Source organism: Cucumis sativus, chromosome 1 (genome assembly GCF_000004075.3).
Source record: "Cucumis sativus cultivar 9930 chromosome 1, Cucumber_9930_V3, whole genome shotgun sequence".
NCBI lineage: Eukaryota > Viridiplantae > Streptophyta > Magnoliopsida > Cucurbitales > Cucurbitaceae > Cucumis > Cucumis sativus.
The window spans coordinates 157,051-183,946 of NC_026655.2; the positions used below are offsets into that span (position 1 = coordinate 157,051).

At 35.3% G+C, this 26,896-nt stretch overlaps 4 protein-coding genes and 1 pseudogene across 5 annotated transcripts; 2 read left to right on the forward strand and 3 right to left on the reverse strand.

Moving 5' to 3' along the window:
* Window positions 1-1,012: 1,012 nt before the first annotated feature.
* LOC101220895 (hypothetical protein) lies at window positions 1,013-7,554 on the forward strand. Its single transcript, XM_011651448.2, has 3 exons — window positions 1,013-1,303; window positions 1,385-1,595; window positions 2,672-7,554. The coding sequence occupies exons 1-3, from the start codon at window positions 1,145-1,147 to the stop codon at window positions 7,411-7,413; spliced, it is 5,112 nt and encodes a 1,703-aa protein (XP_011649750.1). The 5' UTR covers window positions 1,013-1,144; the 3' UTR covers window positions 7,414-7,554.
* Window positions 7,424-12,025, reverse strand: LOC105434663 (NAC domain-containing protein 83). 2 transcript variants are annotated; one of them, XM_011651518.2, is made up of 4 exons: window positions 11,275-12,025; window positions 8,220-11,161; window positions 8,029-8,126; window positions 7,424-7,958 (listed from the first exon to the last, which is right to left on the reverse strand). In XM_011651518.2, the coding sequence occupies exons 2-4, from the start codon at window positions 8,818-8,820 to the stop codon at window positions 7,779-7,781; spliced, it is 879 nt and encodes a 292-aa protein (XP_011649820.1). In that variant the 5' UTR covers window positions 8,821-11,161; window positions 11,275-12,025; the 3' UTR covers window positions 7,424-7,778. The 2 variants fall into 2 exon arrangements, with proteins under 2 accessions (XP_011649820.1, XP_004138030.1); XM_004137982.3 differs by lacking the exons at window positions 7,424-7,958; window positions 8,029-8,126 and having other exon boundaries at window positions 10,409-11,161; window positions 11,275-11,604.
* A 705-nt stretch (window positions 12,026-12,730) lies between these two features.
* Window positions 12,731-14,945, reverse strand: LOC101221369 (annotated as a pseudogene).
* Window positions 14,946-17,638: 2,693 nt separating this feature from the next.
* Window positions 17,639-21,532, reverse strand: LOC116402085. The gene is made up of 4 exons (XM_031880933.1): window positions 21,088-21,532; window positions 18,045-18,763; window positions 17,811-17,957; window positions 17,639-17,725 (listed from the first exon to the last, which is right to left on the reverse strand). Exons 2-4 carry the CDS (start codon window positions 18,753-18,755, stop codon window positions 17,639-17,641), a joined length of 945 nt encoding a protein of 314 aa, XP_031736793.1. The 5' UTR covers window positions 18,756-18,763; window positions 21,088-21,532.
* A 1,903-nt stretch (window positions 21,533-23,435) lies between these two features.
* On the forward strand, window positions 23,436-25,473 carry LOC101209758 (mitochondrial import inner membrane translocase subunit TIM8). The gene is made up of 2 exons (XM_011651694.2): window positions 23,436-23,790; window positions 24,797-25,473. Exons 1-2 carry the CDS (start codon window positions 23,743-23,745, stop codon window positions 24,980-24,982), a joined length of 234 nt encoding a protein of 77 aa, XP_011649996.1. The 5' UTR covers window positions 23,436-23,742; the 3' UTR covers window positions 24,983-25,473.
* Window positions 25,474-26,896: the final 1,423 nt, after the last annotated feature.

A 26,896-nucleotide genomic window follows, 5' to 3' on the forward strand; every position in this document is an offset into this window, starting at 1 on the left:
AGACATATTCACACTCGGCACACAGAGGGCGCGCGTTCAGGGTGGGGGCGTGATGATGATGATGTACAATGGAGAATGGAGATTTGATATTTTGTGATATATATAATTATTAAAAAGGCTGAACCTGAAATCACAAAATTTCTCATTTTGTTATTGAACAAATGATCAATTTTGAATTTTTGGGGTGATTTTCTTCTTTACACGGGCTGATTTCATTATTTATTTAGAATGAAGCTTCCATGGTGGAACTCAAGTCTCTCCTCTAACTATAATTAACGAGTCTCTTTGCACCTAACTTTGTTATTTTCCTTTAAATCTTATCTTAGTTCTTGAGAAATCGATTAATTATTACACTTAAATGTTGCTAAATACATGAATCTATAGGGGTAAAATGTTCATTTTAGTGGAAGAGTAAGAAAATTGTGAAATTCCTACCATGTTATGTCACTATATTCTTCACAATAACACAGGGCAATTGTGGAGAAAATTGTTAGAAATAGTGCAGATCAGGTTTCACCCTAAAAAGCTTGCACGTTTTTTTACGAGTAGTTCAAATCCTTTTTTTTTCAGTCCATTTCGGATGAGATGGATATCTAGCCATATTAGCTATCGAGACTTGCTAATTTTTTTTATGTAATATCTTTAAATTTTATGTTAAATCTTATCTCTCCAAAATTTTTCCAAATTCAATTGTCTTTACTAAATATTTTAACAAATTCTAACCTAATTCTTTTAAATCTTTACCGAATTTCTGTTTCACATAAATTATAGTATCAATTTCTAAATAATTTAACAGTTATTTTAATATTTTGTTGCGGATTTTTAAAATTGGAAAATATTGCATAACATTTGAATTTTTTAACCCAAATCTCGGTGCTTTATTAACTAAATATATTTAATTGGAAGTTAAGTATGATACAGTTTCTAATTAGACTATAACCATTTGGCGATTCCTCTTCTTCCCGCTAGTTCCCAACTCGTGGGCCCAATCGGCGTCAACCCGTACGATTTATTTTAAAATGAAAAAAACTTGGCGACGAAGTTTTCCATAACATGCTTTCTTTACTTTTATAAGTAGCAGTAGTCGTTCTTCTTTTCTGCTCTGTGTTGCATTACTAAGATTGAGATAATAGAGATTATCGAGATGGATTCCCCTAAACAGCACATTGAAGACATAAGGCGAAGCAAGTTTTCAATAGGAGGACCTCCAAATCCCTTAACTGAGGATCTCCATCAGGCTGTAAGGAACCTTTCTGCGGAGCTTTACACCAAGGATGTTCACTTTCTCATGGAGCTTATTCAGGTACCTACAAATAATAATTCATTTCCATGGTCGTTATTAATTCAGTATTTGGATCTGATTATATATATACATTTCGTTCAGAATGCCGAAGACAACGAGTATTCTACCTCCGTAAAGCCGTCGTTAGAGTTCATCATAACATCTAGAGACGTCACTGGAACTGGAGCTGCTACCACACTTTTGATTTTCAACAACGAGATTGGTTTCTCTTTTAAAAACATTGACTCCATTTGCAGCGTTGGTCGCTCCACAAAAAAGAATAACAGGGAACGCGGTTATATTGGCGAGAAAGGTACATACCTCCCCGCCACACCCTATATTCTATACTATTCCATATTATTATATTATATGCTTTGCTTCAATATTGTTTCAACCCCAATGACTAACTTTCCATTGAAGAAAAAAACAAAAAAACAAATAATACATACAAATCTTAACAAGTTTACCTTTTTGGGTTATAAACTTGTTAACATTTCAAATATTAATTATATATATTTTTTACTTTTAGTCTTGGCTTGGATTTACTTTTTACAAATTAGCACTAGTTCCAATATATTTGACTAACAATATCTAAAATATAACAAAAAAAAATTCAGATGGTATATTTACAAATTTTGGATTCTATTGTATACCATATGTGTATATATTTGTAAAATTTGCTATTTTGAAAAATTTCCTTGTTTTTATTTATTTTTATTTTTCATGTCCTTTAATTTTGAAATTTGTTTGGAAGACTATGAATATAAATGAAACCTACGTTTCGGTATAGTTTTTAAGTTTTTAGATACCAACATTTTGCTTTTCCTCAAATAAATAAATGAATGACTTAAAAAGAACTCAAACCCAATGGATTCGTGGTTTGTATTTGGTTGGCTTATTATTCAATAGGTTTTGTTAGGTTTAAGAAATATAGCAGTTCAATAATTTGATTTGGTCCAAAAATGTATCTCAATTCCATGAACATTTCTACTTATTAGACATTTCCTGAAGTTTATGTACAGAATTAGACTATTAGGAGTTTAAGCAACTTGTAATTACCTTTTATACTAGAACCTATCGGCCACAAACCTGAAATTTGATGTTTTCTCTATAGGAAATGTTCCTTGTAGAACATGAAATTTAACAGAAAAAATGATTTTTATTTATATAAATTCTTTCATTATTTGATTATCTACTCGTATCTATATAAAGCTCTGATCTCAATATCTTCATCAGTTCCAATATTTCAATGTGTCAATGTTACTAAGCTAAACCTGTTTGGCGTGTTAACAATTTACAACTCCCCTGAAGTTCACGAATTTGAGATGTTAACACATTTGTGCTTCTAATTCTTCGAAATTAATTGTAGTTCGTTGGTTTTGTGTGCAGGAATTGGATTCAAAAGTGTTTTTCTGATTACTTCCCAGCCATACATATTCAGCAATGGATATCAGATACGGTTCAATGAACAGCCTTGTCCACATTGTGGGGTTGGGTTTGTTGTTCCTGAGTGGGTTGAAGAGAACCGAATTCTCTCTAACATCAAGGAAATTTACGGCCCGCAATCTATACTCCCAACTACCACTATAGTTTTACCGTTGAAGGCTGATAAGATCAAACCTGTGAAGCAGCAACTTTCAAACATTCACCCAGAAGTGTTACTGTTTCTTTCCAAAATTAAGCAACTTTCGGTGAGGGAAGTCAATGAGGATCCCAAATCCAGTACTGTAAATGCGATTTCCATTTCAAGTGAGACAAACTTCGTTTCGAGGAAGAACATTGATGCTGAGTCCTACACTCTCCATCTCTCTTCAGAGGAAAGTGTTGGAGGAACCCAATGCTCCTATTACATGTGGAAGCAAAAGTTTCCTGTCAAGCCAGAAAACAGAGTGGAGCGGAGGATGGGAGTGGGGGAATTGGTTATCATATTAGCTTTTCCAAATGGACAACGTCTAAACGGAGGAGATAAGTCCCCTGGAGTCTACGCTTTCCTTCCCACGGAGATGATAACCGACTTTCCCTTTATAATTCAGTCTGATTTTGTTTTATCATCATCCAGAGAAACTATTCTCCTTGATAACGAATGGAATCAAGGTATTCTCGACTGTGTTCCCTCTGCTTTTGTCAATGCTTTCGTTTCATTGGTGAAAAATACGGATGGAGCTCCTTTGTCTTCTTTGGCCCCTATGTTCAACTTCTTGCCCACCATTTCTTCTTCCTTTGATAAGTTGAATGTGGTGAGAGACTTAATCAAGGAAAACTTGCTCCAACAAAATATTGTTCCAAGTCATTCATTTTTAAAACAGAGGTTCTTCCATAAACCTCGTGAAGTGGGTAGACTTATGCCCGCCTTCTGGAATATCTTAATTAAGGCACACACTCAAGGGGTGAGTTTGCTTAATCTATCATCCCATGGAAAGCACGTCTTAAGTTACTCCTTAGATTCGAAGGAATACGATCAGGATCTCAGTTTCCTTGACGTGAAACTAGTTGACGAGGAATGGTATGCAAAATGCCTGCAGGGTACCACCATTGTGGAGGGTGTGTCAGATGATCTTTATTTAGAGCTCCTACAATTTGTGGCAGAAAATTGGAGTTCAAGATTTCATGTTTCAAGCATGAAGAACGTGCCACTTATAAGATATGTTAATCTTGATGGGAATGTTTCCCTATGCAGTTTAAATGCGTCGACGCAGAATGGTGGAAGAAGGGTGTACCTTGCTCATCAAGGCTCTCATCTGTCTTGGCTTAGTAGATCGAACATGGAATTCAAATCTGTTTCCACATGTTCTTTTATGCCCGAAAGCACACATAAATCTATCGAATCATGTCCTAGGAATAAGGACATGCTATTGCAATGGCTTCAGGACCAGGTTAAGGTTGATACCATCACCATATTTCAATTTGCAAAGCTCCTTGTCAATTCTCTTGGGAATAACCCAGAACACATAATTACTTATTTTCACTTCCTATATCACTCATCGTCAAAGCGTTATCTGACTGATGAGGAGATTCAGTCTCTGTCTAGTGCTATGCCAGTGGTAGACAAATACGGTAGTGTTATAAAAACTTGGAAGGGGCTTCTCATCCCAGCAGATGGTAGCAAATGGGCACAATTGCTTGATTCAAATCCTTGGCAAAATTGTGGTTATGTGGAGTTGGGAGCTGCTTACGTTTGCCCAGCCTATTTTTCAGGTGAAACGATGACTGTAGAACAGTTAATACGTTTTCTCAAGATCCATATTCGTGCATCAGATATTCCTTCTATTTCTCCACCTAATATAGAAATTTCTGTTTTCTCTTCACCGCTTACCGTCCAAAATGCGGTTTTGCTATTGCGTTGGATTCGTAGCTTTCACACTATTCCTTCCAAGTTTTTGAAATGCATAAAGGAAGGTTGCTGGCTAAGAACTACTTTGAACGGATCTTCTAGCTATAGGCCACCATCTCAGTCTTTTGACATCTCCTCGTCATGGTCAAGTGTTTTGCAAAGTGGGTCAGTCCTGGTGGACATCCCCCAGATTGATCACAGATTCTATGGCAATGAGTTAAAAGGCTATTCTCAGGAGCTGAAAACTGTTGGTGTTATGTTTGAGTATGATGAAGTCTTAAAATTTATCGGGAATCACCTCATGTCAGTGGCGACTTTATCAAGTTTGACAAGAGAAAATGTCTTTTGCATGTTAAAATTCATCCGGTTTTTGAAAGGTAAATTTCCTGTTGATGGCTTTATTGCAAGCATAAAAGAAGGGAGATGGCTCAAGACATGTCGTGGTTATACTTCTCCAGTTGGATCAGTATTGTACTCTGAGGTATGGTTGACGGCTTCACTTCTGAGCAACATCCCTTTTATAGACCAGGTCTACTATGGCGATGAGATAATTTCGTTCCGGGAAGAACTTAAATTGCTTGGTGTGGTGGTTGACTTCCACAAAGTTTCTCAACTTGTTGCGAACAATTTGAAGCCATCTTCTCAATTAACTTGTCTTGGAGCCGACGCATTTTTGTTGATTCTTTCCTTTATGTTGGAACCCAAATCAGATGATTTTCTTGTCCAGACATTCAAAAGGGTGAAATGCGTCAAAACAAATCAAGGCTACAAATCTCCTGGTGAATGTTACTTGTCGGATCCTTCATGGGGTTGCATTCTACAGGTTTTCAGTGGTTTTCCAGTAGTTGATTGTGATTTTTATGGAAGCCGCATTTTGGTTTTCAAGAGGGAGCTGAAAAACATGGGAGTGGTGATTGATTTTGAAGAAGCAGTCAAGGCATTTTCTGAAGTGTTCAGGCAAAGAGCGGCTGCGAAGTCCCTAACAGAGGAAAATGCAATATCGTTTCTGTCATGCTACAAACAGCTTAAAGATTCAACCAAAAAGTTACCTTCAGATCTTAAGAAGTACATTCAGGAGTTGAAGTGGTTGCGGACTCGACTCGGTGATTATAGGTCTCCTAAAGATTGCATATTGTATGGTCCAAGTTGGGAATCCATATCTGCAATTACTCTTCTACCTTTTGTCGATGATAGTAACAACTACTATGGAAGCCAAATTCATGAATACAAAAAAGAGTTGAAGAGTATGGGAGTTATTACTAATTTTGAAGATGGTGCTCATATGGTTGCTGCCGGGCTTTATCTTCCCCAAGATCCTGGTAAAATTACTTCTAAAAATATCCATTCACTTTTGAACTGCATCCGAACTTTGCTGGAGAAGAATCCTTCCCTACCAGACGATTTCTCTGGAAAGGTATCTCGGAAATGGTTGAAGACCTCTAAAGGTTACAGGTCTCCAAAAGAGAGTTTGCTCTTCATTCGTGAGTGGAATTCTTATCTGAAGCCGACTGATGGGCCTTTCATCGATGAACAATTCTACACATTTGACATCAAGCTGTATAAAAGGGAGCTCAAAGAAATAGGGGTTATAGTTGAATTGGAACATGGATGTCAACTAGTTTCACGTTTTCTAAACTCTCAGGACCAGTTCTCCACTATGGTACGGATATATACGTATTTGAGTGCATTCAATTGGTACCCAGACACTGAAGCTGCTGCAAGGATTTGGGTGCCTGTTGGAGATTCTAACGGACGGTGGATCAACCCGGAAAAATGTGTACTTTTTGACAAGGAGGATCTTTTTGGCTTGCAGTTAATAGTTCTTGAGAGATACTATAAACCAGATCTAATTTTGTTCTTTTCCGTAGCCTTTAAAGTAAGATCCAATCCTTCTACTGACGATTACTGCAAACTATGGAAAAGTTGGGAAAGCAATCATGATGGACTTTCCCATGACAAGTGCTGTAAGTTCTGGAAATATGTTACCAAGCACTTCGGTTCAAAAACTGAGCAAGCTTTTAGGGATGCCATTGTCAAGGTGCCTGCAATGTCTGGCTCAGATGGAGTTTCTTTGTTTGATAAGCGCGATGTTTTTATTGGCGATGATCTACAACTGAAGGATTTATTTGAACGGAAGTCTCCTCTTCCGATCTTTGTATGGTATCCTCAGTCAAGCTCAAATTCCTTGTCTCGGACAAGGTTGTTGGAAGTTTACAAGAAGATTGGGGTTCGAAATATCTCCGAGTCTGTTCAGAAGGTGGAGTCAGCAATAGTTGATGGAATCAATCTCAAGCCAGTGAATCCAATAGACATTTCAATTGGAAAAGAACTGATTCGGATCATTCTTGGTTTCTTAGCAGACCCTGATAAAAAAATTGAAGCCACGAAGAGGCTTGAAATTGTTCGATGTCTCCTCAATCTTACTGTTCTTGAGACTGGAGAACCGGTCCTGATAAACTATGTTTTATCACTAACTTCTGGGAAGGTCATCAGCGCTAAAGCAACCCAATTGATACGTTGGGAAAGGAAGAGTTCAAAGCTGTTCACTCAGAAAATGGTAATGTCAGGTGGACATAAGGAGATGATCGAGTATGCTACCTATTTTTCTGAGGTCATATCTGAAGGTGTTCTTTGGGAGTACAATGATTATATATGTGCATTATCTGAGCTCATCAAGTTGGCATTTGTGTTGAATTTTGATGAAGGAGCTGTTAGTTTCATACTGAAATCCAAGAATCTGGAAATCTTGGAGGAGGATGAGGACTTCCTCTCTTCTGCTTTCAGTGAGCAATCCAAGTAATTTGGTGAACTTTTAATTTTGCACCTATTAATTTTCTTGTGTTTTTATGTGGAAGTTTTGTGAAGTTAAGAAAATGAAGAATTTGTGTGTATTTTTTACGGTGAATATTTGTGGTGTAATGAAAATGGTTAAATAGGAGAATATAGTTGATGTATAACAATGTTAGAAATGGTAGTTGAATGACAAGGTATTTAAACGAATTAATTAATCGTTACATTATAGCTACAAATTGTAGCTATTTATGATGAGTTAGATCACATTGAGGGACTAATGGCCTAAAAAATCAGCATGAAACCTCCATTCCCCAACCCCTTGAGATGGAGATAGGAGGGGTACAAACTGTCCCTTCCATTGCTGGGAAAATCTTAAGCTTCGGCTTTTCTAGCTAGAAGATTGGCTCTGTCATTGCCGGAACAACTCAAATGATAGCAAGATTTAACATTCAACAAATTCTTGACACCAACGCTAACTGGTCTTTTTTTACTGACGACTCTATTGAAAGTCGTTTCCTTTTTCCCTTTCTTTATTGCCTTGTTCTCCTGGCCCTGTTCAAGTGAAATCAAATCAAATATCCATAACACCTAATCTTCTAAAGTTGGGGATGTGGTGACTGACCTCGTCACATTTTGCACTAGTGGTGCTCTCAACGCTGTCACGACTTGGCGACTTCTTGTGTGAGACATCTCCCATACCACTTGCATCTTTCATTTCAACTGCACAAAATGTACTATGTTACTGTGTTGGTCATAATATAGGAAGATTTCGAAATTTAACTTGAAAGTTTTGTTTTGTTATTGCATTTTTACCTTTTTCTTTGTCGTCTTGTGTTTCTTCAACAAAATAAAGTCTGAAACTGGGAGATCCAGGACAAATGAAGCTTCCTCGATTCTCTTCGTTGTCAGGCCTCCCATCTTCTCCTTCTTTCTTGTTGTTTTCATCTCCTTCTTGGATACATTTATGTTCATTCATGGTTTTATCTTGTTTAAGTTCAAGAACAGGAGTGTCATCAGGGTGGGTAGCTTTCAATTGTATGTGTGGTTGAGGCTCCTCCTCCAAGATGTGGTTGCTTTGTTCACCAGTTTTTGTTGCACTAGCATTGTTGTTGGATGGAGGAATGGTTGAAGCTGAATTATGCTCATCTTTGGTTGCATTATTATTGTTGGTGTGTTGTTGTGAGGCCAAACATTTTGTGCTGCCACACTCATGTCTGTTATCGACATGCATAGCGTTCTCTTCTTCTGATTCTCCATCTTTCAGAAGCACTTTTTTTGACAATGCTCCATCTCTAAGATGGGTTCCATTCTTACGTTTCCTCAACTCCAAAAGTTTATTTCGTACATGAAGTGGGCGAATCCTTGGAGGAACCAACTCTCCTCCTGGATTAAGCTTGGAGTTTCCACACCCCATTTGCCTTTGTTGCACCCCACAGACGAAAACAAGAAAGAAACTGAAGGATGTGATATGGAAAAAGATCAGAGAAAAAACAGAGAATTTGAAAGAGAGAATTCATAACTGATTTGGAAACAAGAAAAGGAGATGTGGCATTGTGACAATCTGTTCTATTGGTAGAAATTTAGATGCACTAAGAATAGTTAAAAATGAAGGTATGAAACTCTTGATAAGTCCTAAAAAGCTTGAAACTCCACCTCTCTTCTTCCATTTCTCCTCCTGTGACCTGTTCCCTTCTACATACTTTGTTTGTTATCTTTTCATTCTGTCTGGAAATTCCAACAACATTTCCCCTTTTTCAATTCCAATATCCCAAAATTAGATGCCATACAACATTTCCAAACTGTCCACACCTGTCCTTACAGTTCATTTATTTATTATAAGTATAGCCTAATATTTACCACTAATTTTTATCCTAAACCTACTGCTTTTATCCTTATTCTCAGCACCAACTCTCATTCTAATGTCAAACAAAAATTCCAACTATCCACATCTGTTCTTATAAATTACTTGTATCCTTTTATATATATATATGTATGAGTTATTTTTAAATATGATCAAATATAACAAAATATAACAAAATATTTAAAGTATATGGTAAAACACGTATAGTAGTCTATTTTGGTATCTATCATAAATCAAATAATTTCTATACACACATTCAACAAATGCAACTAATCATATTATTGTTGATGATGTGTTGTAAATGAAAGTCCAAGAACCGCAAAAGGTACTACATATTTATTTATAATTGTTCAAAGTTAAAAAGGGATAAATATTGCAACACAGAGTTTGAGATGTAATTTACTATAAAATGGATAATAGAAATGTAAAAATAAGATGCACCCATTTTTATGGATATTTCTTTCATCTCTCACATCCCATGTGACAAAATTTGATGGAATGTCACATTTGTAGATGACGTCGTATATTAATTATACTAATGAAAAAATTGATTAAAAGATCCATTATGAGAGGCATTTTTAAAATTATAGAATTTTGATGCTTCGTGATTAAGCACTTTTGCATATCTTTTGATGCGACCAACTTGGATAAGACCATGCATTAGGTCCAGTACTGAGTCAACACAATTAAGCAACTACGCTCGTCTTCTTCTTATTTTCTCCTGCTATTTAATTTGCATTGCAAAGCTAAGACCAAAGAGATAGAGTAAGCTACGGAGTGAGATCATGAAAGAAACAGAGAGAGAAGAGAGTCACTTACGAACGATAAGGGAGAGAGTGTGTGCAAAGAGTGAGAAATTAAACCTTGTTTTATTTTACCAAGTGTGTGACAAATTTCCTTTTTCCTCCAAATTTGAGCCATCCATATATTATTCAACCAACCATATTAATTACAGAAAAATATATTTGGGTGCTTAGCTACTCCACTGCATCTCAAAGAGTTGCTACTAAAATATTGCTATATTGGAAGTTAATCAATGAGTATGGTATTACATATGTATTGATAATATTGAGTTTAGAAGGACGATTAAAATTTGTATAGTGGAAGATGCATGTAGTAATAATGAATGATGTGTATTGAGTTGAATGATAATATAGTGTTAAGATTATGATTATGTAGTTGTAGCAATGAAGAAAGAAAAGAAAAGATGGGAAAAAAGGGAAGGATATATATATATAAATATATATATATGAGCATGCATATGATATAGTTATAAGAAGAGACGACGAAAGATGGGAACAATAATGATCATAATAATGAATAATTAACTAGAAGTGGAATGTAGTAGTAGTAGCTGTAGATGTGAAATCGGTGAAGGTGGCGGATGTGGAAGAGGATGAGGCGGTGGAGGAAACAGAATCATGTTCGTCGTCGGAGAAGGCGGTGGAAGTAGTGATGTGATTCACATGCTCATCATGCTCATCCTCATGATCCCCATTCACATCCTTTGTAGAAGAAATAGAACAATGGAGGCGGCGGCGGTGGCGGTGGGGGTGAACAATATGACTGAATAATTTATTAGTAGGAGAAAGGATGTGACAAAGAACCCATTTGTTAGTTGAAGAGTGAGAATGTGGTATTATGAGACGATACTGATGCATCACCCAACCTGTCTTCTTCATCTTCCTGATGTTGTTGGTGTAGAAATCCAGAGTGTTCTTCATACCCATTAATGCCACTCCATTCTCATTACTTACTATTTCCTTCTCCCTTCCTCTTGCCTTCCAGTATCCACTCTTACTCCATCCAATTATTCCTCCTCCTTCTCCATTATTGTTATTGTTATGTTCCTCTGCCTCCTTGCTGAATAAGTATTTCTCTTCATCCCCACCACCTATAATAACCAATTCCAATAACATACATCTTTTAATTTTAATTAATTAAAACCACACACACACACACATATATCCCAATTCATGTATTCATAAATCATAAACTTAATTTCACCTGCAGCAGGAATATCCCAAGGATCCAAACTCCAAACGCCATTGATCTCTGGAATGATAGAAGCAGGCAAGGCTGAGGAGAAGACCTTGCATTTTAGATACTCAAACACAAGCTCTTCTTCTGTTGGCTCAAACCGAAATCCAGGTGGCAATCCTCTCATCATTCCTATTTCCTATTTCCCTATTTCTTACTTATTCTTCGTGTATATATATATATATGTGTGTGTGTATATATAAAACACTAAACACTAAGATTGTGAGTAAAGAGATAAAGCACACTTTTCTTTCCCCCTTCCATTTTAATAACCAAAATGGTGGCCGACGGGACGCCATTCTTTTACTTTAATAATTACTACTACCACCCATAGTTTCTTCTTCTTCTTCTTCTTCTTCTTTTTATTTATTATTTTCTTTTAACATTACTACTTAGTGTCTGAATTGAAATTTACTGAATTGGATGTTATTATGCCTCAAATTTTATCATTTTCGTTGTTGTTTTTTTTAGTGTAAGTTTTCTTCGGAGGTTGGGTTTGGTTTTGGATTATTGGGAGATATGGAGATGTGAGTGGGATTGGGTGTTGTAACGTAATTAAGGAAGAAGGGAGGCTAATTTTGGTTGAGTGGAAAGATGACACATAAAGCTCTTGTTAAGTGGGAGTGGGACTTTGGTGAATGAGCAGGAAAATCAAACACAGCCCCCTTCCCTTTCTTTCACAATGAATTATGCATTTTCAATCCCAAAAGTCAGGTCACAAAGTAAGATACACCTTCAAAGTTTTCCTTCCTTTTCTTCCCTCATCTATTTTAAATTTTCCAGACAGAAAAAAGCAGCAAAACAAAAATTAAATTGAAATAAAATACTTCTTTGAAAGGTTCCTATAAAAGTCAATTTTCATTTCTACTTTTCTTCGCCACGAAGATGTTGCCTTTTCCTCCTTTACCAATTACTATAATACAATATTCAAAGTACAGTGGTAGTAACAACTAAACACAGTACTTTAGTCTTCTATATCTCTCAACTCTTAATCAAATACAGAAAATTTGACTAAAATCAAACACACATTTTAAAATAGGATGTCTATTAGTCTGAACAAGAGCAGCAGCACAATAATGAGCGTCTATTTTCCACTTTTACCTCCATATATACCTTCTACGCCCATTTTTCATTGAATTTTTATGCCAAACATTTCTTGTATGCAATGTCATATTAATCTAGAGGAATATCAGATTCTAAGAGATTGATCCAGTCAACTTTTGCAGCCATTTCTCCTCATTTTCTTTTTGAAATAACACTATCAGAAGAAGATGGTTTTCTTTTGGTCACCTCAAGATCACAAGATACCGCATTACCACATTTGATAAAGTTATTTTACGTAAGGTACTAATCTATATAAATCTATATCTATCTATCTATATATATGGCAGGCGGTAAAAATCTTAAAAGTAATTCAAAGACATTTGTGAAACCACATACTACAGAATAATTAAGTAAGTGTTGCATTATTTACTGCTATGTACACAGACCAAGTGGTCGTAATCTAAAATTCTACAAAATATTCTAATACTAAATTCTTCTGCAAATCAAACAGTTCGTAGCAAAATTTTCACTAGGAGTGGTTCAAATCACACAATATTGACAGAAAACCAAATCACCCTCTTTTTCTGCCATGAGGACAAAGAACTCCGAACCGAGCATTTCATGGACATCGATGTTCAGAGAAATACTTAGACTAATTGTCTCCATTATGACTTCTACTGTTATTATAAAACCTCAGAAAGACAACACTCGAATAGCATTTGCAGTTCTGCATATATTCTGCCGTGTCTCTAATGGAGTATGTACTCTTTCTTGCATTTGGTTGCCAAAGGTTCCTTCAAATTTTGAACCCTTTTGTTCAATTTTATTAACTTGATCTTCTATCATCATGTCCTGTGTAGAATCAACATGCTCCCGATCCAGATAAATCCATTGCATCCGAGTATTAAGTCAATACCATACTGCTCCAAATGATGGAAGTGTTGTTTGCGTCTCTTTACTAGATATGGTGAAACTGTTAGAAGTTGACCACGTTCAAGCTGGATACAAATACACAAATCTTATTCACAAGCCATATAGAAACAAGATGAAATGATGCCAGAAAAGTTGTTAGGAACACATGATAACCAATAACCAGTGCATCAAAGGTATCGTATCAATACAGGTACCCTCAAATATTGTGTGTGACACAAAAAAATAATTTAAAAACTGATGCTGTCTTTACATCAACATGTAGGAGCTTAAGAACGAGGTCTTCTACCTTCCCATACTTCTGGCTTCTTGCTTGAAGGTGTAGCTCATCATGCTAAAGACCACGTACTTCTGCCTGAGAAAGGATGTGGTGATGTTATTTTTTCTAAATGGAAAATTATGCAGGAACAATTACTGATGAGAGTTGAGAGTGGTGTTTATTTATTATAGACTAGTGCACGGTAAATTTAGGCTGTAATCATTGTACAGAGATTTAGAGATTGATAGGCAAATATCTTCAGGCAACGCCTCAGAAGTTCAAAAGTCTAATTCTTCAAAAATTGAAAACTATAGGAGAAGACCTAATATTATATGTAAGCAACGTAGGAAACCATATATTCTTTCTGACGGTTATACTTATAGGTGAAAGTAAAAGCTATAACACTTACACAAATAACATCATTTTCTTAAAAAATGCTCTGCAATGTTGAGTTCATCAACTGCAGTTCGCCTCCTCTAGAAATAAAAATAACACAATCAATCCATAGTTACAACAAATGCAACCACTCTTTAGAGAAAAAAAAAAAAAGGAAGAAGAGGAAGATCAGTTGAATCAAAATTGCAGTTAAATTTTCTGTAAAGTTCAACAGAAGGCATCAATGATTCACCCTCTGGTGCAACAGTATGCACCATTATTTCCATAACGAAAGGGAATTCTCTAATACCTGAAAACCATCAGGCAAGTTCATCGAAGAAAGCATCAAAACAGCATCTTGGCTAAAATGTATATCCAATCTCCAACGTTTTGGAGCAACCTGAATAAGATCCCATCAAATGATAAGAAAAAAATGGGGTGGTGGGAGGCATTCTAACACATTTTTCCTATATAGAACATCTTAACCGTGACTCCCAAATGGAAGTATCCTGGCTATTTTACTCACCATTATTATATTATATTTTCATAAAACCAAAAAAACTAATAAAAAGCATTTAGCTTTACCTCTGTAACACGTCCCGCAACGATATCACCAATCTCTGGTTCATATCTAACATCCAGTATACACAATTACATCAGAGAAGATATAATAACGATACAACGAAGAAAGGAAAACATTAAGCTATCATCCAGATAAACCAAATTACAAGATTTCATGGACAACATGGCACGTAAGGCACGTACATAGATAAGCTTATTGACTCGCTCAACCACTCCACAAATAGTGGTGACTACTTCTCCATTCAAGTCAAGAGTCCCATGTCCCCTTTATACAAATTTCAGTTATACCTCAATGCATATAATCCCCCGGCAAGTACACAACAACAAACCAAACTTTTATTATATAAGGATAGTGAGAAATTATATACTTGAGAACGCCATCCTTGTAATTGAGAGGAAGAGTGTCAGAAACTGCACCTGAAGCATCAGAATTAGCATTTGATGAGAGTCACTCAAGCGTTTTGAGTCTCCTGTGTATGATTCAAGAAAATCTGTAGACCTCTCATATCTGCATTTAGGTAATTTCAAGGTTAGGATATACGGGTGCTGAAGGATGAACAACACCAAAATAAAAGTACTATAACAAGATACTTGGGAAATTGACAAAAATAGGCCAAAAATGGGGTATAAATAGAGTTTTAGGATTGATTGTAGAAAAGTTGAGATTTAGGATAAATTGGAGGTGAAATGACGAAAATACCCTCTTTTAATTTTAATTCACATTTGCTCTTCTCTTCTTTTCCAACCCCTCTCTCTCTCTCTTCAATGTCATTCACCTGAAGAAAAAAAACAGAATTGCGAACGCAGCCTTCTTCTCCTCTCCTCATAGATTACGTAAAGGGAAAAAAAAAGAAGAATCCTTCTCTTGCAGTCTCATAGATTACGTAAAGAAAAAAGAAGCATTTCTCCTCCTTCTCATAGATTATGTAAAGGAAAAAGAAAAAAGAAAAACTCATTTGCGATTCTTCTCCTCTCTCAAAAGTTTGTCAACTTTCCGCTTTACTCCGGTGTCGTTCATCATCTACTCCGGCGAACATCTCACGCATTGTGGTTTGTTTTAATTTTTAAATCCGAATCTGAATTGTGTTGTGTTATATGTATATATATTTTTGCATCTTAAATGTATAAATCAAATATTATTTTTTATTGTTTCAAGTTGATTTAGGGTTGATTTAAGGTTGCTTTATAGATGTTTCAAATGATGTTAGCAATTTATCATTATTATTATTTTATCTCGCAAACATCTGGTAGACATCTCGCAAACATCTCGCAGACATCTTGCAGGTTCTTAAATTGAAATGTTTAATCTGAAATGAATTGATTTAGGGTGACTTTTAGCTATTGTTTTTTGTATCTCGCAATATCCTAAACATTTTGTAGCTGTCAAGATCGTAAACATGTAGGGTGTGACTATGCACGTTTTATTTAGTATTTACCTACTGTTTTTTAATAAACTTTGTTTATGTGATATGTCAAATGCTAACTTCAAATCATTTTTTGCAGCAATTGAAAAGTATAAGGTGGTTTAAGGATGTCACATATTCCCATGTTAGTGCGTTACGGTGGTATGTGGGATGAGAGGCGAAGAAAATACGAAGGAGGCATGTTAAAAGGCATCGTTGTCAGTAAAGAAATAACACATAAAGATTTACAGGCAGAATTATATGACCTTGCAGAAGTTGACCCTTCAAAGTTCGACGTAATGATAAGATGCATATATGAGATAAAAGTGGAACACGAAGCTCCTACATTTGAGTTAAGCAATGACCGTGATTTGAAGTTTTATCTTCTTAGTGAAAATCCATTAAAGGTCCCTTTATACGTCTCATTTGAGCCTAAAAGTAATCAAAGCAAAAAAGTGTTAAGCAAAGATTACAATTCAGTATCTGGCAGCAACCAAGCTCATAACTTAAACCCTCATCCTCCAATTGTAATGGATACATTAAATGAGAATGAAGTCCATGTTCGTGAAGTTGAAGTTGGCTTGTGTGATAACGTGATAGGGACCACTTCGGCTATATGGGAATCATATGAGTCATATGATTCGAAAGATGAGACTTTTACATGGGAGCCAGTAGAGATGAATAGTGAATCATTTGACATCCCACAACATAGAGATGGTCCTACAAAAGATTGCAAAGGAAAATCTAAAGTTCGTTACAGCTCTTCTAGCCAAAAGTTGAAGACAGACATGAATGATTGGTCCGAAGAAAGCTCTACAAGTGAGGAGTTTGATGTAGGACAAATATTTTTTTCCAAAAAAGATTTGTCAATGAGATTAAGTGTCTTGGCAATGAAAAAAAATTTTCAGTTTGTAGTAAAAAAGTCTACAAAAGAGGTTCTCTTTGTTAGATGCATTGACAACAAGTGTGGTTGGAGACTGCGAGCGATGAGATTGAAGGATTCAAATATATTTAAGATTAAAAAGTATGTCAAAGTTCATTCGTGTTCTCTTGACGTTTTGAATCGTGACCATAGGCAAGCAAAATCTTGGGTTGTTGGAGAATTAATAAAGTCAAAGTTCAAGGGAGTCGGTCGTCTATACAAACCGCGTGATATCATAGAAGACATGAGGCAAGACTATGGCATAAATATGAGTTATGAAAAAGCATGGCGCGCTAGAGAAAATGCGTATGAACGAGTGCGCGGGTGTCCTGAAGAGTCATATAATCTATTGCTTAGATATGGTGAAGCTCTCAAACTTGCAAATGTAGGTACAATATTTCACATGGAACTTGAAGATAATCGTTTCTTCAAATATCTTTTTATGGCTGTTGGTCCATGTGTTCGAGGATTCTTAAACTGCATTAGACCGGTTATAGTCATGGATGGAACATTCCTTAAGAACAAATATCGGGGTCAGTTGATAGTTGCTGTTTGCTTGGATGGTAACAATCAAATTTATCCTCTTGCCTTTGGAGTGGTGGACAGAGAAACAGATGCTTCAATACAGTGGTTCTTAGAGAAATTGAAAGGTGCAATAGGAGAGGTGCCTAATCTAGGCTTCGTGACAGATCGAAAAACATGTTTTTCTAAGTGTATTGCATCGGTTTTTCCCTCCGCATTCCATGGACTTTGTGTCCAACACTTGACTCAAAATTTGAATGATAAATACAAGAATGACACTATAGCTACTTTGTTTTACAATGCATCTAGAACATACCCTGAAGACATTCTTAGATGCTCCTCCTCTTCAGGCATCATCTCAATTACCACGTTAATTAAGAACTACAAAGTGGAAATGTAGTTAGTTAGTCAAAACATAAAGGAACAAAGTCATGCATTCGGTAAGTTACTGTTTGTTGATACTTACCATTGGTGAGTCAAACACCTGCCTCTGTAGGACATGAGACTTCGGCGATAGTTCGCACACCCACCTCAGCATTCGTGGTATTGCATCGTTGCTTACTTTATGTACACCACATTCAGTGATGGTTGGTATAGACTCATATGCCCAAACCTATTCCATGTTCAACAAAACAAGTTTAGCAAGTGTCCCAAGATATATGTATATATAAATATGTGCATAGGAAGTAAAGTAACATACCTGTAACGCCTGCGGAAATCCCATGACAGTATATTTTGTCTTAGTTGATTTATTCTTTCCCTTGGCATGTTGCATGTCCAAGGCTCGTTTTAAGGCAGAAAGTGTACGTCCAAAAACCAACCCTCCCCAATCGTAATTGTTAAATGTGGTCCAATCATCTGCAATCCTAAATAAAGTTCGGTCCACTTTCGTCCGCCTATCTTTTCCTAACAATGACATCTCTATAAAGTAAACTAGAGCTAATTTAACTATGTCATCGTCATCGTCATCCCCCTCGTATTCCACAAATGTGTCCTCTAAGTCACTTATATAAATACACTTTTTTTGTTCGAAGAACTTCTCCAACAACCTACTATTCCCAACCAAATCAATAGGCTCTGGTTGAGAACTCCATAGACCCGTCATCATATTAAATTCTCTCCTTCCAAAACTGCACACGACTTCTCCTATCTTGAAACTTATGTGATCAACCCTTTCATCTTCCACCTCTCTTAACAATAAGTAGTGGATGAGCGGCCCATTAAAGATTATATTCAGATCCAAAAAGTGGCCGAACTTTGTATTTCTAAATAAGGTTAATTGATCCGGTTTCAATTTAGCCTTTATTGTACGTGTACTGTTTTCTAAATGTGCTAAACTACTTACTATAGACTGAAAATGATGAGCAGGGTCAATCTTGTACATGGGACCGTTAGTTGATGTCGAAGCCATACTGAGACCTGCATAAAAAAAAAAAACTAATTAAATATAATTGCATAAGAGACTTACTTAACATGGATGCACTAGCATCTTGGGACTTCTACTCAAAATTTTGGAAGGTGAGAGATAGGTGCTGATAGGTGAGAGATGATGAAAAACTTCAAGGCAAAGTTGCTAAGTCTAATAGAATTGCTAACCCTATAGCCTTAACACCTAGTAGACTAGCTAAACATGCATTCTAAACCGTTTAGGAAGTTTACACTCTTATATTGGGACTTCTACTCAAAATTTTGGAAGGTGAGAGATAGGTGCTGATAGGTGAGAGATGATGGAAAACTTCAAGGCAAAGTTGCTAAGTCTAATACAATTGCTAACCCTATAGCCTTAACACCTAGTAGACTAGCTAAACATGCATTCTAAACCGTTTAGGAAGTTTACACTCTTATATTGGGACTTCTACTCAAAATTTTGGAAGGTGAGAGATAGGTGCTGATAGGTGAGAGATGATGGAAAACTTCAAGGCAAAGTTGCTAAGTCTAATACAATTGCTAACCCTATAGCCTTAACACCTAGAAGACTAGCTAAACATGCATTCTAAACGGTTTAGGAAGTTAACACTCTTATATTGGGACTTCTACTCAAAATTTTGGAAGGTGAGAGATAGGTGCTGATAGGTGAGAGATGATGGAAAACTTCAAGGCAAAGTTGCTAAGTCTAATACAATTGCTAACCCTATAGCCTTAACACCTAGTAGACTAGCTAAACATGCATTCTAAACCGTTTAGGAAGTTTACACTCTTATATTGGGACTTCTACTCAAAATTTTGGAAGGTGAGAGATAGGTGCTGATAGGTGAGAGATGATGGAAAACTTCAAGGCAAAGTTGCTAAGTCTAATACAATTGCTAACCCTATAGCCTTAACACCTAGTAGACTAGCTAAACATGCATTCTAAACCGTTTAGGAAGTTTACACTCTTATATTGGGACTTCTACTCAAAATTTTGGAAGGTGAGAGATAGGTGCTGATAGGTGAGAGATGATGGAAAACTTCAAGGCAAAGTTGCTAAGTCTAATACAATTGCTAACCCTATAGCCTTAACACCTAGAAGACTAGCTAAACATGCATTCTAAACGGTTTAGGAAGTTAACACTCTTATATTGGGACTTCTACTCAAAATTTTGGAAGGTGAGAGATAGGTGCTGATAGGTGAGAGATGATGGAAAACTTCAAGGCAAAGTTGCTAAGTCTAATACAATTGCTAACCCTATAGCCTTAACACCTAGTAGACTAGCTAAACATGCATTCTAAACCGTTTAGGAAGTTTACACTCTTATATTGGGACTTCTACTCAAAATTTTGGAAGGTGAGAGATAGGTGCTGATAGGTGAGAGATGATGGAAAACTTCAAGGCAAAGTTGCTAAGTCTAATACAATTGCTAACCCTATAGCCTTAACACCTAGTAGACTAGCTAAACATGCATTCTAAACCGTTTAGGAAGTTTACACTCTTATATTGGGACTTCTACTCAAAATTTTGGAAGGTGAGAGATAGGTGCTGATAGGTGAGAGATGATGGAAAACTTCAAGGCAAAGTTGCTAAGTCTAATACAATTGCTAACCCTATAGCCTTAACACCTAGTAGACTAGCTAAACATGCATTCTAAACGGTTTAGGAAGTTTACACTCTTATATTGGGACTTCTACTCAAAATTTTGGAAGGTGAGAGATAGGTGCTGATAGGTGAGAGATGATGGAAAACTTCAAGGCAAAGTTGCTAAGTCTAATACAATTGCTAACCCTATAGCCTTAACACCTAGTAGACTAGCTAAACATGCATTCTAAACGGTTTAGGAAGTTAACACTCTTATATTGGGACTTCTACTCAAAATTTTGGAAGGTGAGAGATAGGTGCTGATAGGTGAGAGATGATGGAAAACTTCAAGGCAAAGGAAATGGTCTTTCAACAATGCAGCTTATGATAATGTCTTTAGAATACAATATTTAGAATGCATGTTTAGCACATATCTATTGTACTGGTAACTTTGCAGAGTTTATATGGGATACCAAATATATGTTCGAATTCAAGTTCTAAACTCCAAGGTATGGTTTTTCTATTATTACAGTACATTGCAAAGGAAATGGTTTTTCTTCCTAAAAACAGAATGGCTCCCACGGTTCTCTATGTCTGTGTGCATATGACATGCATTTCTTCTCCAAAATGTGCCAAAAACAAAAAACTCACATCTTAACAGACAACTTAAACAAACAAGATGGAATACTGTAATAATAAATAAGCTACAACAGACTAACTCTAAAAAAAAAACTGAGATTTTATTACTCACTTGACTTCAAAGATGATGGATACGGCACTGCCAATGTAGAGGAGTGGATAAGAAATGGAGAGGTCCGGTGAAAACAAACCTGAAATCGAAATGGATGGAAGTGGAGAAGCGTCCGCCGGAGATGAAGTCGAAATGGAGACCCGTGCAGAAGAAATGGAGACGTTCGGTGAACAAGTTGAAATCGGAAAATATAGCGGAGAGTCGTGAAGAAGAAATGGATGGAAGTGGAGAAGAAATGGACGGAAGAGAAAAACGTTCACCGGAGGCGGGAGAGAGTTGAAGAGGGTAACTGCAGACGCGGGAGAGTTCAAATGCGAGTTTACGTTTTTCTTTTGAACGGCCTTCTGTCTTCGGGTTGAAGAAAAGGAAAAAGAAGAAAAGAGGAAGGAAAATAAAAGAGGGTATTTTCGTCATTTCACCTCCAATTTATCCTAAATCTCAACTTTTCTACAATCAATCCTAAAACTCTATTTCTACCCCATTTTTGGCCTATTTTTGTCAATTCCCCAAGATACTTGCAGTTAAAATGAAATAATGGTTGCCAACGTCGTATCATAATCATCTGTTGAGTTTACGCTATAAATGCATACATGTTTATAAGGTTCATTTATGCTCCTTTGCTGATCTTATTCCATCTTTATAATCTATGCATAATCCATTTTGAATTTTATCAAACGGCAGCTTATCATGAATTTATTTTAAACTCTGGATGTAAATAAATAGGAAATAAATATACAAAGCTAATATATATTAAATTTTGAATTGTTATTAAAAATATATATTAAAATTTAAGTTCAAAATTTTTATTAAAGGTTGTATATTATGTGTTATTTAATAAATTGTTTAAAATATAACAAATTTGAAAATAGCCATTTAGTTAACATTTACCAAATTTGAATGTTTGCAAAATTATTAAAAAAGACACAATAAATTATTTTTTTAATAAAAATCAATCAAAAAAAAGTGTACAATTTGAAATATAAATTAAAATATCTATGTATTATCAGATAAATTTTTTAAAAATAATTTGAAATATAAATCCTTCCAAAATAGTGGATTAGTACTTCCCATTAGTTTAGGATTAGATTTCACACTATTTGGAAATTTAAGAAGGAGGAACATGTGAAAATCTTTTTAACAATTTTTTAGGAAAAATATTTATTAAACATAAGTTTTATAAATTAAATAAATAAATGTTAATTAATTTGATTTGAATATTAAAAATCCAAAAAATTGTTATTAATTATAGATATGTATTTAATAGATGTTGAGAAAATATTGTCAATCTCGAAAATATCTTAATTTAGTTAATATTTTTCAAAAGTTTGCAAATACACGGTATGATATGATATTTGGTCTCATTATTTATATCATGTAAGTACAAGTAAAATACGTATTATCTTACATAAAGAGATATAACACACATATTATACTTCTTGATTACACATGCACAACAATGATGATTGGAAATAAAACGTCACATACAAAATAAAACATATAATTAAAATAAATATGAATATTAACGTAATTAAAAAACACAACGTGAAAAATAATTATCAGATATAATTAGCGCGATTGTAGTGATGATAAAATTTTGTTTTTAAATTATTATTAACCATATGTACTATGTATTATTGACAATTTTCTTTAAATAGCTTGAAATATAAATAATACGAAATGCTCAATTTATGTTTGTCATTAAGGATATGATGCAATATTTGAAATCAGAATATTATGAAATATAATGATTTGGGAATGGTTGAAATTCTCGTAACAATTTTTTTTATTAACCATAGGTTCTATGTGTTATGAAAATAATGAAGTAGTGATTGTCATTGTTTTAGGGATTAGATTTTAGAATATTTTGAATTCAAATATTATGAAATCTAATGAATGAGGAATGGTTGAAATTCGATTAGCAATTTTGTAGGAAAAATCTTTATTAAACGTGAATTAAATAAATAAATGTTAATTAATTTGATTTAAATACTAAAAATGTGAAATTTTGTGATGAATTATAAATTTATATTTAGGGGATATAGGAAAATTTTGTTAATATTTTTTAAAACTAAGTAGTTTACAAATACACTGTGTTATTTGACAAATACATTTATGTGAAAACACGTATTATTCAAAAAAAAATTGTAACCACCCGCGAAATTCTTAATATTTTTTGGATTTGGTGAAGTTTGTTATACTAAATTTTCTTATTCATCTCTTTTTTTACTCATTGACTGCCTGCCCAGTCCAGCCCAAATTCCACCTGGCTCCTCTTCAGCCTCTTAAGAAAAATGGGCCTCATGCAAGCAATTTGGCCCACTAAAGCTTAACTTGTTCGCCCATGGTCACACCTCTTTGCTTCTGATGAGAGGTGATTAGGGTTAGGGTTTACCATCCCACTCAATTTGAGATTTTCCTCGCTTCTTTCTTTGACCGATTGACTCCCTGCCTCCCTCAGGTTTCTTCCTCGTTGCCATTCTTTGATCTCTTCACGGAACTTCATCTGTTGACACTTTGTTTACCCTGCCTTTTGTCGCCCATCATACGGAGCTACACTTTTTCTGTTAAGATTTTGTTAGGGTTTTGCAGTCGGTCTCTACGTACAGCTGGTCAGATTCACGGGCTTTAACGTCTCTTCAACCTTTCTAAGTTTCCATGGATTCCTCGTCTCTTAACTCCCCGGAGCTGATGAATTTTATCAATGTGAGTTCATTTTCGTGGTTTTTAATTGTCACTTCTTGGCTATGATTCATTCTGGATCGAGTATGAAAAATGAAATGACGGTAATCATTTGTGGTATTTGAAATAGGAAAAAAGACAAGATCTTTAATTTCCTCTCCCATGAATATGCTATTGGGTTGCTTTTTATCGCCTTTATGCATTACCTATTTAGTTCGTAGAATATCCGAGAATGGTAAAATTGATATCAGTCATGATTATTTCTTGTCAACTCTGCTACTTAGTGTCTAATAGGACATAATGTGTTTGCAAGAAACTATTTTTTAGAAGCAATGACAGAGCCCTTGAGACTGAGACCTACACTGACCCTGTCTAAAGATAAGTCTTAAGAAATGCTTTGTTGTCATCAGAACTCCTTACTCACCAGATAGTACGCTCTTGAAATTAGAATATTATGTCTACAGCAGATTTGAGTTTGTCTCTAAATCGGAAATGAATTATATTTTTATCACAGTTTGACTTTGGTCCGAAAACTTCAGAGACGTCACTTGATGATTGTACTGCTATGTGGAATATCAATGAATACAAATCTGGAAACAATACATGCTCTGACTTCTTTTTGTTTCTTTTTCTTGAAAACAGAAACAAACATTTTTTTCCGATAAGCGTATTCAATGAGTTTATCAGCCATGCAAGTAATTATAGGCTATGGAATTCCATGGGTTCATATCACTTAAAAAGATCAGAGTTTGTCTGAACTTGGGGGTTACAGTTATATGTCTTTAAGTATGATTTTGTTTATGTAAGATGTTCAATTTTATTTGCCAACAAACCATAGGTGGCAATCAGTTGACTACTCATTGTGTGTTGTCTACTCTTCACCACGCACCCTCCATCGTTTTTCATTTCTGGATTTCAACCTTCCTCCCTGTTCAGTTTAGACAGAAGATGCTTTGTTTTGTGACTTCTATTTGTTGCAGTGACAAAATTTAAATGCTATTGGTCAATTATTTGATCATTTGTTAAACAGGAAGAGAAGCAAAGAGCTATGGTTGCTGAGATGGTGGCTAAGCTTACCAGTGTCTGTTGGGACAAGTGCATAACTGGAACACCAGGGAGTAAGTTCAGCTCCAGTGAATCCAACTGTCTATCCAACTGTGCCCAGCGCTATATGGATATGAGCATCATCATTATGAAACGATTTCAAAATAGTTAAAAGGATCTCAACGTGAGGCTTGCTTTTCCAGTTACAAGACAATGTATTTTCTTGGGTATATTGTTCAATTCAAACCGATAGGCAAAAGGTTATGAATTTCTGGAAATACTGTTCATTTTTTTGAAGTTGTTGCTGCATTCCCTAAATCAAATTATTTTACATTACATCTTGATGAGAAGAGTAATGAACTGATATGGGGTATTCTGTTTCTTTCAGAGAAAAAAGAGAACGAAAATTAGGGGCATTCTGTTTTTTCTTTTTAATTTTGGCATATCAATATGTAGTTTGGAGTAATTGGAATGTGCTTTCGTTCGGGCAACCTGCTGCCTGCTTCTTTGTCATCCCAAGAGGAAGTCGCTCGACGTGGAGCACTGCCTCATATGTGTGGATGAAGATAGGCGGCAGGCGTTCCAATTTTCATGTAAGTGGCTACATGGAATAGTTTTTCCTTTCGTGAATCTTAATAAGATGACATGTCACGTTTGCACCAAGTGAATCATTTTAACACTTGGATCTGCTTCCAGCCTAAAGAAACCAATATCATCGACTTTCAGCCATCTTTATCTCTTTAAAGACTGCTATAGTTTAAGACCAATAAGATTTAAGGGTTGTGAATATTGAAGTAGCTTTGGACGTTTGAGCATACTTTTTACAATTCATGAGTTATGTCAACAGTGTAATTATTGTAGCATGAATAATATTTTATAGATAAAAAAAAAAATTAAAGGATAAAACGTTATATTATTTTCTTTGCCGTAAAAGTCATCTTTCATTAGCCTTTCCACTTCGTTTCCAATTTACCTCAATTCCCCACTATAATATCAGCTTCCAATTGATCTGATAATGACATATTGAAATTTGATTAGTAGAAGCAGACCAACCCACGACGAGGTTTAAATAATATAAACTAAAAGGGGAAGGGGTTAGAAAAGAGTAGAGATGAATATAAAGTAATAAAGAGAGATATTAGCATTTAGATGTGAAGAGTTTATAGGAATTGCGTATGGAGTTGCTTGCAAGAGCATATCTGCCATTTGGAGTCTCTTCTGTGTAGCATTCTAAATGTTGGGCTTTCTTATCTAGTCACACACGGAAACCGAATATAGCCATTTTTGTGTTCACAAGCCAACATTTAATAACAACATTTAATTATAAGTAGGAAGTCATATATACTATATCTATCTATTGTGGTTAGTTTCTTTTGGGATAACCTTATGAGTGGAGTGTCACCTTTTAGATGTAATATGAATAGATCAAATCAAAATGAATCATAACAGAAAATAAGGGACGAGTCAAGTTGTGTTCTTGTGCGAATATGTTGGGTATTATTGTCTACACCTTCAACATAACAATAACTCCATTACTGGAAGGAAAAAAAAAACATACTAATAGCTACCTGTATTTGGACTACTCCCACATTAAAGTTGCATACGAAATCACCTGATGAATATCTTTGGGTGTAGTTTATATTATAAACATTTTGAGTGATTAGTGGTGATTATTTTATAATGTCTAAATGTTCATAAAATCGAATCTCATAAGAAAACAAATTGTAAATCTTATCTTTTAAAGGTGTAATCGTTCCTGAACTGTACACCTGGCAAACCCAACTAATAAGCCCCTCTTTACCTGCTAACCAAGACTAATCAAAACCTCATCAACTTATAATTAATATCTCTTGCCTTTCTTCCTTTTAATGAAAGAAGGTTATTAAATAATTATTAAAGTAAACAAACATTTCTTATACATATTATTAGTAGTATTATTCTAATGTTTGTGGAGGTTGGATGCATATAGTTTTCATCAGTTTACATGGTGACACCTTGCACAGAGAAGACTTTGAACTCTTTGTATCACACGCGTGAGTTCCAAAAGCTTTCTAAGATAGAACGCAATAACTGCAACCAAAAAACA

Coding starts and splice junctions, on each gene's coding strand:
- LOC101220895 (XM_011651448.2), top strand. CDS start 1,145: ATGGATTCCCCTAAACAGCACATTGAAGACATAAGGCGAAGCAAGTTT. Junction 1,304..1,384: donor TTCTCATGGAGCTTATTCAG/GTACCTACAAAT, acceptor CATTTCGTTCAG/AATGCCGAAGACAACGAGTA. Junction 1,596..2,671: donor CGGTTATATTGGCGAGAAAG/GTACATACCTCC, acceptor TTTTGTGTGCAG/GAATTGGATTCAAAAGTGTT.
- LOC105434663 (XM_011651518.2), bottom strand. CDS start 8,820: ATGGGGTGTGGAAACTCCAAGCTTAATCCAGGAGGAGAGTTGGTTCCT. Junction 8,127..8,219: donor ACAAGACGACAAAGAAAAAG/GTAAAAATGCAA, acceptor CATTTTGTGCAG/TTGAAATGAAAGATGCAAGT. Junction 7,959..8,028: donor CTAGTGCAAAATGTGACGAG/GTCAGTCACCAC, acceptor TCACTTGAACAG/GGCCAGGAGAACAAGGCAAT.
- LOC116402085 (XM_031880933.1), bottom strand. CDS start 18,755: ATGGCTTCGACATCAACTAACGGTCCCATGTACAAGATTGACCCTGCT. Junction 17,958..18,044: donor GATTTCCGCAGGCGTTACAG/GTATGTTACTTT, acceptor AACATGGAATAG/GTTTGGGCATATGAGTCTAT. Junction 17,726..17,810: donor AGGTGTTTGACTCACCAATG/GTAAGTATCAAC, acceptor TCCACTTTGTAG/TTCTTAATTAACGTGGTAAT.
- LOC101209758 (XM_011651694.2), top strand. CDS start 23,743: ATGGATTCCTCGTCTCTTAACTCCCCGGAGCTGATGAATTTTATCAAT. Junction 23,791..24,796: donor AGCTGATGAATTTTATCAAT/GTGAGTTCATTT, acceptor TTTGTTAAACAG/GAAGAGAAGCAAAGAGCTAT.